At 56.4% G+C, this 12992-nt stretch overlaps 1 protein-coding gene across 1 annotated transcript; it reads left to right on the forward strand.

Annotated features, from left to right (window-relative positions):
* Positions 1–3045: 3045 nt before the first annotated feature.
* On the forward strand, positions 3046–8704 carry LHX4 (LIM homeobox 4). Its single transcript, XM_086463044.1, has 5 exons — positions 3046–3323; positions 6820–7022; positions 7230–7384; positions 8048–8219; positions 8307–8704. The coding sequence occupies exons 1-5, from the start codon at positions 3046–3048 to the stop codon at positions 8702–8704; spliced, it is 1206 nt and encodes a 401-aa protein (XP_086319170.1).
* Positions 8705–12992: the final 4288 nt, after the last annotated feature.

Genomic DNA, 12992 nt, shown 5'->3' on the forward strand with positions numbered 1-12992 from the left:
TGAAGCAAAAATAGGTCTCTTGTTTAAAAAAAGTATTTTCCTCTGGAAATTTGGAGGAAGATACGGTATTATCTGCGGCAGTTGTTTGCTTGTTGAAATAAGCTGTGTTGCTGCCTTTAAGAAGGAGAGAGCTGTGTTTGTTAGCTTGCGAGTATGTGTGTGTACATATACACCTGTAAGTGTGTGTATATATATGTGTCTATACATACACATGTTTATATAAATAAATACGTATATATAAACCAGGTTTCATAAACGTGCATGCATGTTTATGAAGTAAATGAGGAAGATTTATTTTGCCATACCACCAAAGTGCTTCCTCGGGGCTGGTGCCGTGCTGCGTGCCATCGCCCGTGCCAACGGCTTTCACGGTGCTCTGCGACGGGGTTAACAAATGCAGACGTGGAAAATGTGGCTGGTGGCGACCTGCAGCCGTGGTGCTGGTCTCAGCAGCACACTGTGCGGGGGGCAGATCATCCAGGTGTTTTCAGAGCAAGAAGGCGAAGAGGGACCTATGGAAGCTGTAGATTATTTTTTTTTTTTAATTTATTCTACTGTTGTTCATGCGACACAGGCTTAAATGCCAGCAATAAATATCGTCTGAAGGGCACTGGGTTTGTAACTATCTAACCTTGTGAACGATAAAATAAGCTGCCTCACTTGAGATACGTGTCCAGTACCCCAGAGTATTTTTAAACAATGTTGTTTTAATGCTGTAACAATATGATTTTCTCCTGTGCTCTTTTCGTCCTTCCTTCCTTCTTGCCTCTTTCCCCTCTTTCTTTCCTCTTTTTTCCCCTCTTTCTTTCCTTTTTTCTTTCCCCCGCTTTGCCTCCCTTTCCTCCCTTTTTTCTTCATTTTCCCTTCCCTTTTCCCTTCCCTTTCCCTTCCCTTTTCCCTTCCCTTTTCCCTTCCCTTTTCCCTTCCCTTTTCCCTTCCCTTTTCCCTTCCCTTTTCCCTTCCCTTTTCCCTTCCCTTTTCCCTTCCCTTTTCCCTTCCCTTTCCCTTCCCTTTTCCCTTCCCTTTTCCCTTCCCTTTTGCCTTCCCTTTTGCTTCCCTTTTGCCTTCCCTTTTGCCTTCCCTCCCCCCCCTTTTGCCTTCCCTTCCCCCCCCTTTTCCCTTCCTTTCCCCCCCTTTTCCCTTCCTTTCCCCCCCTTTTCCCTTCCTTTCCCCCTTCCTTTCCCCCTTCCTTTCCCCCCTTCCTTTCCCCCTTCCTTTTCCCCCCTTCCTTTTCCCCCCTTCCTTTTCCCCCCTTCCTTTTCCCCCCTTCCTTTTCCCCCCTGCTTTTCCCCCCCTTGCTTTCCCCCCCTTGCTTTTCCCCCCCTTGCTTTTCCCCCCCTGCTTTTCCCCCCCTTGCTTTCCCCCCCTTGCTTTCCCCCCCTTGCTTTCCCCCCCCCTTGCTTTCCCCCCCCTTGCTTTCCCCCCCTTGCTTTTCCCCCCCCTTGCTTTTCCCCCCCTTGCTTTTCCCCCCCTTGCTTTTCCCCCCCCTTGCTTTTCCCCCCCTTGCTTTTCTTTTTCCCCCCTTCCTTTTTTCCCCCTCTTCCTTTTTTTTTTTTTTCCTTCCTTTTTTTTTTTTCCCCCCTTCCCTTCTTTTCCCCTTCCTTTTCTTTCCCCCTATCCTTTTTCTTTTCCTCTCCTCCCAGTATCACCCAGGCCAGGGTGCAGGAGGTCCCACTCTCTCCCCACCGCCCCCGCACGCCCCCGGAGCGGGCGGCCTGGCCGAGGGGTTCCCGTCCGTCTCCCCCAGCGCGGCTATGCCGACCCGCCCGCCGGGGCTGGTCTTACCGCCGGTCAGCAAAGCAGCCTCCCAGCTCGGGCTAGTACAGCAGAGTCCGCGGCAGCACCTGTAAAAAATAAAATAAAATAAAATAAAATAAAATAAAATAAAATAAAATAAAATAAAATAAAATAAAATAAAATAAAAATAACACCCCCCCACCCCCCGCTATTTACTGTCACCTGCAGGAGAGGATGCAGCCCTTAGGCGTAAACAGCTCTCCTGCTCTTAACGCTCCAGCTACGGGCATGTTTCGGTTTTTGTTTGTTTGTTTGTTTTGTGGGAGTTTTTTTTTGGTTTTGTGTGGGGATTTTTTGGTTTGTTTTTTGTTTTTTCCCTAAAATCAATTTTCTTTCCTGTGTATGTGTCAGCACAATGTGCCAGGCTTTTTCAGGGCAATTTGCTCCTGCAGACTTTTGCAACACCTCCCTTTTATTCTGAACTACAGGCAGAGAGAGAGGGATAAATGCCCAGCTCTCCCGATCCATAGAAGCTGTTCCTCTATAGGCAGGGGAGTCTGGGTGGCCGGGTATGTACCTTGCCTTAGGAAAAGCCCTCCTTCTCCTAGCGTCCTCCCACTGCAGGGGTGCTGTAAGGGGGACTGGATGGGGCTGGACCCGCCACAGCCGCTCTCTCCCCGCTTACCACTGCTGTGCTCCAGCGTGGCCTTGCTTTGGCCCTCATTTTCCAGCGACAGGGGTCTGTAATGCCCCGGCTGGATGGGTGAAAGCGGGTGGGAACGTGCTGTTCACATCACATGAAAACCAGGCTCCTGGGGCCAAATGGGGGTTGGACCATGGGGGGATGTAAAGCGGCTGGCACGGGCGGCTCGTGGTCCTCGGAGTGCAGAGGGAGCAGAGCGGGGGAGGCCTTTGCCCATGTTGAAAAAGCCTCTGTGAGTGGGGTGGAGGTGGTGGGTGTCCTGCACCCATGGGTCACAGCTGGCACCCCATGGGGCAGCCTGGCCCTTGGGGGACAGGGGTGGCTGTGGAGAGAAACAAGCCGTGTCGTCCCTGGTCGGGGGCTGCAGGATGCTGTCCTGGAGGGAGTGAGACGCAGGCGGCGAAATGGGTGGTGGGGACCATGGCGTGCAAAATGGGGGGCAGAAGGGAAAAAAGCGTCACATGTGTGTGTGTGTGTGTCTGTGCATGGCAGGGCCATGGGCTTTGCTACCCAGGAGGAGTTTGTGAAGGCTGGCAAAGGAAGATGTGCCCGGACACCGGCGAGGGGTGGGAGATCATCACCCTGCAGAGCACCAGCAGGAGCCAATGCGGGGCTTTGCCAGCCACGACGGCCGGGTTGGGAGCATGGTGGGGGCGAGGGGGCAGCGGTGGCTGACGCTGGTCTTCTCTCCATCTCTCCCCCCCCGCCCAGAGATCCCCCAGTGTGCCGGCTGCAACCAGCACATCCTGGACAAGTTCATCCTCAAGGTGTTGGACCGGCACTGGCACAGCTCCTGCCTCAAGTGTGCCGACTGCCAGATGCAGCTGGCCGACCGCTGCTTCTCCCGGGCCGGCAGTGTCTACTGCAAGGAAGACTTCTTCAAGTGAGTACCACTTAGGGGAACAGCCCCCCGAAAATGGCATCTCCCCACCTGTCTCCCCACATACAACCTATTTCCTATTTTAGGAATAATTTCTTTACTGAAAGAGTGATTCGGCATTGGAACAGGCTGCCCAGGGAGCTGGTGGAGTCACTGTCCCTGGAGGTGTTCAAAAAATGTGTAGGTGTGGCACTTAGGGACAAGGTTTAGTGAGCATGGTGATGTTGGGTTGATGGTTGGACTTGATCTTAGAGGTCGCTTCCAACATAACAATTCTATGATTCTATTTTTAAGCATAATTTCTCCAAAATCCTCATCAATCTATCTATTTTTTTCTTTTTTTTTTTTCTTTTATTATTATTATTATTATTATTTTTTTTTTTTTTTTTTTTAAATAAACGAAATGGTGCTTTCCAGCTGCCGCAGGCTGGATGCTGTTTGGCAGGATTTAACCTTCTGAAAGCCCCAAATCTCCCTGATGCTCCCGTCCCTCCCCTGTGCTGGTGTCAGATCCCCGCGGGCTGGTGAGCCGCGGCAGCTCGGCAGCAGCCCCGGCTCTGCTCGGAGCTAGAGGGCAGGAGGAACCCGCACAAGGCAGCGGCAGCGCTGCCTGGTCCTGCCCAAGCCCCTCGCTCACCTCGCCAGGGTTTGCTGATGCTGTTTCTCTCCCTTTGTCTTTTTTTTTTTTTTTTTTTCTTTTTTTTTAATCCTTTTTTTTTTGCTCCCAGTAGTGTGAAAACATCATTTAACTTCGTTGACAGCTGCCTCCGAGCTGTGCAACGCCTCAGCCTCCGCATTTGCCTCCTCCTGTGGGACAGGACAATCCGTTTCCCATTAAAAATGTACTTTTCAGCAGGGATGCTCTAGTCCCGGGCTGCTGGGTGGCACCAGGGCTGGGCACAGCTCTGCCGGGTGAATCGCCGTGAAGCAGAGGGGTGCTGCTTTACACCTCCTGAAGGGAGAAGGACCAGCTCCTGGCCAGTGGGTGCCTTTTGCTGCTCAGGTGCAGGTGGCAGGGCCTGGCCAAAAAGCAGCTGCTACACCCTGGGGACGAGGGCCACCTCCTCATGCCATCACCTCCTGCTCATCTCCGGCCACGCTGGCGCCTCCCGTCACCCCCTACCACCGGCCGGCCAAACCAACCGATGGTGATTACACCCTCTGCTAATCCCTGGGCAGGACTTTCCCTGCCTGCCCATCCCTGGGCTCTCAGGTCTCCTACGTCGTGTGTCCCCGTCCTGTCCCCCCCGCCCCCCCCCCAAGCCATCAGGGCCAAAGCTGCAGCTTGAATTTCTCCTTCCCAGCTGGGGAGGGTGCGACGGTCAAAGCAGCCGCTGCAGCCTGGGTAATAACACTTCACTTCTGATATTTTCCAGCCTATTAATCTCCAAGTCATTTAAATAGTCACCCAAAAGGTGCGGGTAATCAATGTTAATTAGAGTTGAAAGATCAGCGACTTTCTTAGATGAGGTCCTGCCTGGATTATTTGGTGCCAATCAATAGCATCTCAGCGCTCGCTCGGGCTCTCGCCTCACCTTTCTTTCAACTGCTCATTGATTTCGGGGTAGGTAACCTGCGGAGGACGTGAGGATTTAAGACCAACTTCAGAGGCAGGTTTGCAACGCAGAAGCTGCTTCCGAAAAGATCAGATTTTTTGATTTTTATCTTTTTTTCCCCTCCTCCAAATTGCAGATTAGTCCCTGGCCGTAGGCAGCCCTGTCCTGGGTCTGGCCCCCCACCGGGTGGTGCAGAAACACCCTGGGATGCTGGAGCAGGGGTGTGTGTGTGTGTGTGTGTGTGTGTGTGTTAAAATGGCTTTAATAGTGTTCTGTGAGGGGGGTGTGAATGGGCAGGGGGAGGATGGGGGCTGCAAAGCATGCACCAGCTCAGCCTTGGGCACAGAGAAGTATCATTTGTCCTATCCCTCCCTCTGTACACCTCTCTGTCCCTCCCTCCGTCCTTTTATCTCTCCCTCCCTCTCTCCATCTCCTATCCCTCTATCTCCCATCCCATCCATCCCTCCCTCCATGTCTGTCTCCTTCCCTCCCTCCCAGCTGACTCCTGGAGAGCTGAGGTCTCCCCAGCAGGTATCCGAGGACTCTCCTTTTAGGATACAAGCCCAAAAAACCCAAGACAAAACAGATTTTCTCTCCTCACCTTCTGCTTCCAACAACCCTTTGGGCAGCTACCGAAATTGCACTGGTGCCACTCATGTCCGGTGCTCACTGCCCGTCCCTGGGTGACACCTGTGTGACTTGGGGACAGTCCCAGGGACCCAGCTTTGGTGGCCGATCCCCAGCTTTCTGGATGGCATGAGGGCACAGGCAGCTGTGGGGCTTGTGGGGTGATTTTGCATGGATGGGGGATGTTCAGCCCTTGGGGGGCAGTGAGAGGAGCCTGGGGTGGCTGTACCCCCTGGATACCCACTACCCACCCCTGAGGCCTTGGGACTGGGGGCCAAAGGGCTTGGGTTTTTCTGGGCTGCCTCCTTTGAAGCAGATGGGGCTGTTTAAGGCATAGAGGACAGATTTATTTTGACAGCTTTGCTGCCTGGGCTGCTGTTGCAATGCCAGGACAGTTCTGTGGGGTCTCCTTGCCCCACTAATGGGGTGTTTAGGGGTGCTGGAGGGAGCAGGAGAGACCCAGCAGAGCCCTTGTGGTGCTGATTATGCACGTCAATCCTAAAGCCCACACGGCTGATGCTGAAAACACCAGTGGCAACGTCCACTTATTTTTTGACTTTCTCCTGTGCTGCCACCACCTTGCAGCATGTGTTACCCTCATGCCGTTAATTCAGTTTAAAATGGGTGTTATCTAGGTGTTACCTGGGTGTCAGCCTTCATGTCTGCACAGGGCAACTGCACCCCACCACAGCCCTGGCTGCACCCACAAGGGTGCACCCATCTCGTGGATGCACCGCGAGTGACAGGCACCCCAGGCTCTCTGCAGCAGAGTGCCTGCGATCCGCGGGGGCCGCTCAGTGAGATGCACACTCCTTGCATGTTCCTTCCATGCTTCTTGCACCATTCTTACAGGCTCCTTGCATGTTTCTTCCACGCTTCTTGCACGCTCCTTGCAGCCATGCTGGCGGGCTTGCTTGGGCCCACACCGACCCCGAGCTGGCCTGCCCAATGCGCCCGTCAGGCTGTCATTACAGTGTAAGAGCCCCATCATTCTGCATTAATCTGGGATTCATCATGCTAGCGGGGCGGTGTAATTAATTTATTTGGTATTAATGTGGATGAAATATGTACTGTCCTTGCAGAGGAAAATCAGGCAGCCTATAAGCATTAGTTAAAAGAACCATTAAAATCAAACCTTCCTCAGCTCCATTAGGCCAGTCTTTCACACTGAAGAAGATAAACCCCTGCCATGTGAAGTGTCATGCATAAATAGGTTGATTGCTGGTTTAAACTCTGCCCTGTCTCCTGGTTCCCACCCCATCTCCAGCGAAGCCCACCTCGCCGGGGGGCTCAGCGTCGCCCGCTTCTCCTTGCAGGCGTTTCGGGACCAAATGCACAGCATGCCAGCAGGGCATCCCCCCCACCCAGGTGGTCCGCAAAGCCCAGGACTTCGTCTACCACCTCCACTGCTTCGCCTGCATCATCTGCAGCCGGCAGTTGGCCACTGGCGACGAGTTCTACCTGATGGAGGATGGGCGGCTGGTCTGCAAGGAGGACTACGAGACTGCCAAGCAGAATGGTAGGCACCCTGAAAGGGCTATGAGGTGGGACCCCACACCAAGGGGTGGCTGTGGGTCATGTCACTGACATTGTACCTGTGGGAAGGTGTCGCTGCAGCCTCTGGGGCAGCTGGTTTTGGGGAGCTTTTCTCCAGCGGCGTGCGCTGGCGCTTCGAGGTTGCTCACACTGCTGCGGTTGGGGCTGGTACTGGCTCCTTCACTTGCAGATGATTCCGAGGCGGGTGCTAAGCGGCCCCGGACCACCATCACGGCCAAGCAGCTGGAGACGCTGAAGAATGCCTACAAAAACTCCCCCAAGCCCGCCCGGCATGTGCGGGAGCAGCTCTCCTCCGAGACGGGTCTTGACATGAGGGTGGTGCAGGTGAGGCCACGGGGCTACTCCTCTCCACCCTGCCCCTAGCGAAGGGGAGGGCAGGGGTCCCACTGGGGTGCTGGGTTTCAGGGGTGCAAGGGTGCCAGGGTGCAAGGGTGCGGGGTTGCAGGGGCATCAGGCTTCATGGGATGCAGGGGTGGCAGGGGTATTGGGGTGGCATGGGTGCCCAGGAGCTGGGTTGCAGGGATGCTGGGGTGCTGGATTGTATGGGAGCTGGATTATAGGCGTGATGGCATGCAGTTTTGCAGGGGGGTGCTGCTGTGCTGGGATGCAGGCATGCTGGGGTGTTGCTGTGCCGGGGTGCAGCTGTGCCATGGTGCTGGCCTGCTGGGGTGCAGGGGTGTGGGGTTGCGTAGGTGTGTAGGAGTTGGGTTGCACAGGTGCTGGTGTGCCGGGATGCAGGCGTGCCTGGATGCAGGGTTGCAGGGGTGCTGGTTTGTGTGGGCGTGTAGGAGCTGGGTTGCATAGGCGCTGGTGTGCCAGGATGCTGGCATGCTGAGTTGTAGGAGTGCTGGGTGGCAGAGGTGCAGGGATACTGGCATGCTGGGATGTAGGGGTGCCAGGGTGCTGGCATGCTGGGTTGCAGGGGTGCTGGCATGCAGGGTTGCCAGGGCACAGTGGTGCCATCGATGTCCTCATGTCCTACCGCAGGTGTGGTTCCAGAACCGCCGGGCCAAGGAGAAGAGGCTGAAGAAGGACGCGGGACGGCATCGCTGGGGGCAGTTTTACAAGAGCGTCAAGCGGAGCCGTGGGGGCGGCAAGCTGGAGAAGGAGAGCTCGGCCGAGGACTGTGGTGTCAGCGACAGCGAGCTCAGCTTCCGTGGTGAGTGGGGTGCTGGCGTGGGGCAGAGGGGCTGGGGGGCTTCACCTTGCGCTGACTCCCCTCTGCTCTCCCTCCTCTCCCTGGCAGAAGACCAGATCCTCTCCGAGCTCGGGCACACCAACAGGGTTTACGGCACTGTGGGGGACGTGGCGGGCGGACAGTTGCTGAACGGCAGCTTCTCCATGGAGGGGACGGGACAGTCATACCAGGACTTGCGGGACGGCAGTCCCTACGGCCTCCCCCAGTCGCCATCCTCCATCTCTTCCCTGCCATCCCACCCGCCCTTGCTCAACGGGCTGGACTACGCCATGGACGGCAGCCTGGGGCTGGTGGCCCACGGGGCGCAGGGGGTGAGTCAGACGCTGCGGGCCATGGCCGGGGGGGGGCCCACCTCCGACATCTCCACGGGGAGCAGCGTCGGGTACCCAGACTTTCCCACCAGCCCGGCCTCCTGGCTGGACGACATGGATCACCCTCCTTTCTAAGCGCCGCTCGCCCCCCCCCCAGCCCCCCTCGCTCCCCCCCAGGCCCCCACGCGCAGCACCGAGGGTGCCCACCAGCGGTTGGCCTTTCCAGGATTTCCCATGGGAATGTGCCCCAGAGGGCTGGAGGGGGTGTGGGGGTGGCATCGGCGATGGCTGGGGGTGGCTGTGCCTGGGGTGGGGGCCACGGATGCCTTCGGGTGTAAGCACAAGAGAGGTGTTGGTGTGTTGGCACATGGGGCGCACGGTGGGGCGCACGGTGGGGCCCCCGGCACAGGGCTGGGGCTCGGCGGGATGTGCGACGGCATGAGCTGGCAGGAGGGAAGGACAATCAGGGATGGCAGAGTCCGTCCCGGCGCCTGCGCCGGCCCCGCACCCTCCTGCTGAGCACCGCTGCTATTTTCAAGAGTTATTTTTCGATATGGAGTTGAAATGCGACTCGGCGCTGCCCGGAGCCTCAGTGGAAAGAAAAGTCTATATTGTAGAAGGGTGTATTTTAGTGAGGCGGGGGACCTGTCTAGGCAGGGCCATTGCCCCACTGCCTGGGAGTGATGCTGCCCTTGTCGGGCATGGTGGGAGCAGAGCTGTTGTGCAGCGGCTGCAGGGCCATGAGCCATCCCTGGGTGTGCAGGAGTGCTGACGGTGCATCGCTGCGGGTTTTACCTTGGTTGCGCGGCAGGGAGGAATTAAAAAAGAAAGCCAGCCCGCAGCCCAAGATGCCCAAGGGCCAAGCTGGGCTGGGGCAGGGCTGATCGGGATGCTTGGGGCTGGCACATAGAAAGCAGCCACCACAAGTGCTGGGGAAGGGTGGGCAGGAGTGGTCGGGAGTGTTTGCTCTGAGGGTGTTGCAAAAAACTCTCCCCAGAAGAGGGGAAAAAGGGCATTTCATCAGCTGCAGAAGTACCCACATGGTGGGGAGTGGAGGGGATTGGGGTGTGAGAACCCCTGGCATTGGCGTCTCCTCCTCCAGTGCTGTGGGGCTGATGGGACCAAGGGTGGTGCAGGCAGCCAGGGAGGACCCGGGTGGTTTTGGCACCCCCTGCAAGTCCCATGGGGTCTGCTCCTGGCTGGGCCCACCCGGCACCATCCCCTTTCTCAAAACCCACATCCCTGGGCTTGTGACGGCCACCTGCCCATCTCCCCAGCACAGCTCACACCCCACCCCCCCACCCCCCCCCCCCTCGCCAGGCTGAAGGCATTCAGCCTGATGGATAAAACCCAGCTCCATGCTCGCTGCCTGGGGTGCCCGGCTCTGCCCACCCCCGCGGGGATGCCATCCCCACCAGCTCTCATCATGCTGATGATCCCAGGCTGCCCTTCAGGGAGGGCTGGTGGCAGGTCTGGTTTGCCGGCTGCTGCCAGGGACCGAGGGGGCTCTGAAAGTAGAGGGGAGAGAAAATAAAAGTGGAAAAAAAGCAATGCCACACAAGAAAGCACATCACCGGTATGTCCCTGTCCCTCCTTGCCCCGCTGCCCCTCCCTGCTGGGTGTGCTGGTGCTGCGGGAATTGCCCTAGTTGCACCCGTGTGCCTCCCCCCCACCCCCCCCCCCCAATGCCTTGGGTGCTGCTTTGTGCCAAGCCCCTGGACTCGCCGGGCACTGCAGGTGGCTGGTGGGAAGGGGCAAATGGGCGAGCTGTGCCCACTGCTCTCCATCCCCCTTTGACAAGGCCAAACGCCCCTTCCCTTCGCTGTGTAAATTTTGTACAGTTCCAGAAAGTGAGAGTCTTGTTTCCTGGAGGAAAAAAAAGGAGGAAAAAAACCCCCCACAACAAAAACAATAAAAAAAAATTTGAAAGAACAAAACCTTATTTATTGTCATGTCTTTGGGGAAAAAGGACCCCTCAATCCCCCCGAATTTGGGCCCGGGGTGTTGCTTTTGTACCCTGCCTCCTGTGCATTGGCATGAGATGTGTACGGTCACCCCCTCGCCTCGAGGGAAAGCGATGTCAAATAAACTCGGGATGCTCTTTAGCAGCTGCTGTCTTTGGGATTTTCTTCCTCAACGGGAATGCAGTGGCCACCATCGGCATCGCCTGCTCCGGCATCATCATCTGTTTGGGTTCAGGATCCCCTGGGATTTGTCCGGATGGAGGAGCCGGCATCCCTGGATGGGACAAGCAATACCGGCTATTGTGCCCTGGCTTTTTGGGAAGAGGGAGAGGTGGGTGGGTTTGGGGTGGGCAACTCCATCTCTACCACATGGCACCACAAGATGCCCACAGGTTTCCTGCCACGATGCAGTGATGGCACTCGGCAGGCACAGGTGAGATGGAAGAGCCATGCCCCAGGGGGGGCCCAAGCCCCTCCACGGGCACCGGTGTGTTGGCTTTCTATATTTTAATCATTTTAACATTTAATGCTTCTCAATTAAAGTGATTTCCTGGAGTAGATGCCAAGCTTAGGACGAATGCACATTAACCACTTTCTGTATCGGTAGTTAAAGGCACCGAGGGATTTAAACAGCAATCCGAAAGGCTGCTGGGGAAAGGTTTGGCTGAATAAAGCAGATTATAAACAATAATATATGTCTTTCTCATTTTTATTTTTTTTTCACCCCCTCCCTGCTTTTTTTTTTGGAAAGGCTCCAACCTCACAAACAGACCTAAAGTGCTATAAACATCTCCAGGGCTGAGCGCTGAGCCCCAAATGTGCTCTCTGAAAGCGTGGGCATTGTGGCTACTGCTTTTCATCCCTGCTTTAAGAGAGATTTTTTATTGCCCAGCATGTCCATCAAGCCAGGCAGTGGCTGTGCATTACGGCACTGTGCAAGGGTGGCCTTGCTTGTCCCGAACCTTGATGCCATCACATCTCCATCCTGAAGCCAGTCGAGCAGCTCCGTGCCGAGCTCCCCAGCTTTGGGCTTGGCATCTTTGCTTCATCTGCATCTGGATGCAAAAGTGCCTGGCATTGCTGAGCACCCATTGCACTGTAGCTGCCATGAGTCCCGCCTGTGGGTCCTCTTGGCAGGGTGAGGGAGAGCAGAAGCCGCTGTGGGTCCTTGCTCAAGGGTCAGGGGACTGCACATCGCTTCCATCAACTAAGCATCGCCCCACAGGGACTGGCAGGGACCGGCAGGGACGCTAAATGGTGAAACCTGGCGTTTGCTGCACAGCATTAATGTTTACCAGCAGCTTGCTTCACGCATTTCTGCATCCAAGCTCCCTGCCTGCCCGCTGCCAGCTCGTTTCACCAGCTCCTTGTCACAACTGGGCAGCAAAAGCGTCCCCCAACACAGCGGGACTGGTGTGTGCACGATGGGTGTGAACAGATGCACAAGATGTGTGGGTTTTTTTTTGCCATCCGTGCTCCAGCTATGGAGGCAGTTTCTTTGGGTTGTTCGTAGGGAGCAGGCTTAGACCTTGTTTCCTACTGACTACAGAAAAAGCCCTGAAGTTTTTTCCCCCAAGATCACGGAGAGCACCACTGCAGCTCCCCAGCCCATCAGACCCCTCCAACATCAAGTTAGTGGCAAGTAAGTTGACACGGTCAGTCAGGGCCCGCTCAGCCCGTTAACCTGCCCAAGCCATTTCATTCCCACCCCTGAGCCCGCCCTGTGCCTCGCGCGTGAGCCGCGCTGTGGTGGTGCTTCGGCTGCTGGCAGCATCCAAGCCGGCGCAGCAAACTTTGTCCGCATGAGCGAGGGCTGGCAGGAGCCGGCAGCCGCTGTGAGGGGCCAAAACCCACGCGTGCCTCCTGCCCAGCCAGTCCTTAGCGAAGGGAACGTTCCCATTTATTTTCCTGAGGCTGGATGTGCTGCAGAACGGACTCGATGGCAAGTAGCTTCCCGTCACAGCGATGGAGATTTCCTACGCTTCCCCCAGGCTGTGTATCTCCTTGTCCTGGGAACGGCAAGCGGCATGGCAATGTCCTGCTGGGAAGCCACAGCCTCCTCTTGCTGTGTACACCCGCCCCAGATGTAGCAGGGACAACGCAACAGCCTCCCTCCCAGCCAGGACATGGCCCAAAGCACAAACCCATCCCCGGCAGCTCCTCTGGACCACGACCGACCCCCTGGCACAGCCCAGCGCGGATCCCAATAAGGAAGCAGTTAAGCCCCACAACCATCCCACCTCACTCCGGCACCTGAAGCATCGCCATGAGGCATGTCTTTCCCGCTTTCTGTGTATCTGGCCAGCTGAGAGGACCATGAAGTCTCCCAGACAGGCCCACAGAGGTGATAGGGTGAGCGCAGGTTTATGTCCGTGCCTGGCTCTTACGAAAACCCAGCCCTGAGCGAGCCAGCCCAGGGACTGGCATGTGACAGGAGGACCTGGAGCTGCTGGTGGACG

The sequence above is a fragment of the Leptosomus discolor genome, chromosome 3 (genome assembly GCF_034619465.1).
Source record: "Leptosomus discolor isolate bLepDis1 chromosome 3, bLepDis1.hap2, whole genome shotgun sequence".
Taxonomy (NCBI): Eukaryota; Metazoa; Chordata; class Aves; order Leptosomiformes; family Leptosomidae; genus Leptosomus; species Leptosomus discolor.

Excerpts from the sequence above, each read along its gene's own strand:
- LHX4 (XM_086463044.1), top strand. The coding sequence starts at position 3,046 with ATGCGGGGCTTTGCCAGCCACGACGGCCGGGTTGGGAGCATGGTGGGG. Across the intron at positions 3,324-6,819 it reads TGCAAGGAAGACTTCTTCAA|GCGTTTCGGGACCAAATGCA; the intron begins GTGAGTACCACT and ends TTCTCCTTGCAG. Across the intron at positions 8,220-8,306 it reads CAGCGAGCTCAGCTTCCGTG|AAGACCAGATCCTCTCCGAG; the intron begins GTGAGTGGGGTG and ends TCTCCCTGGCAG.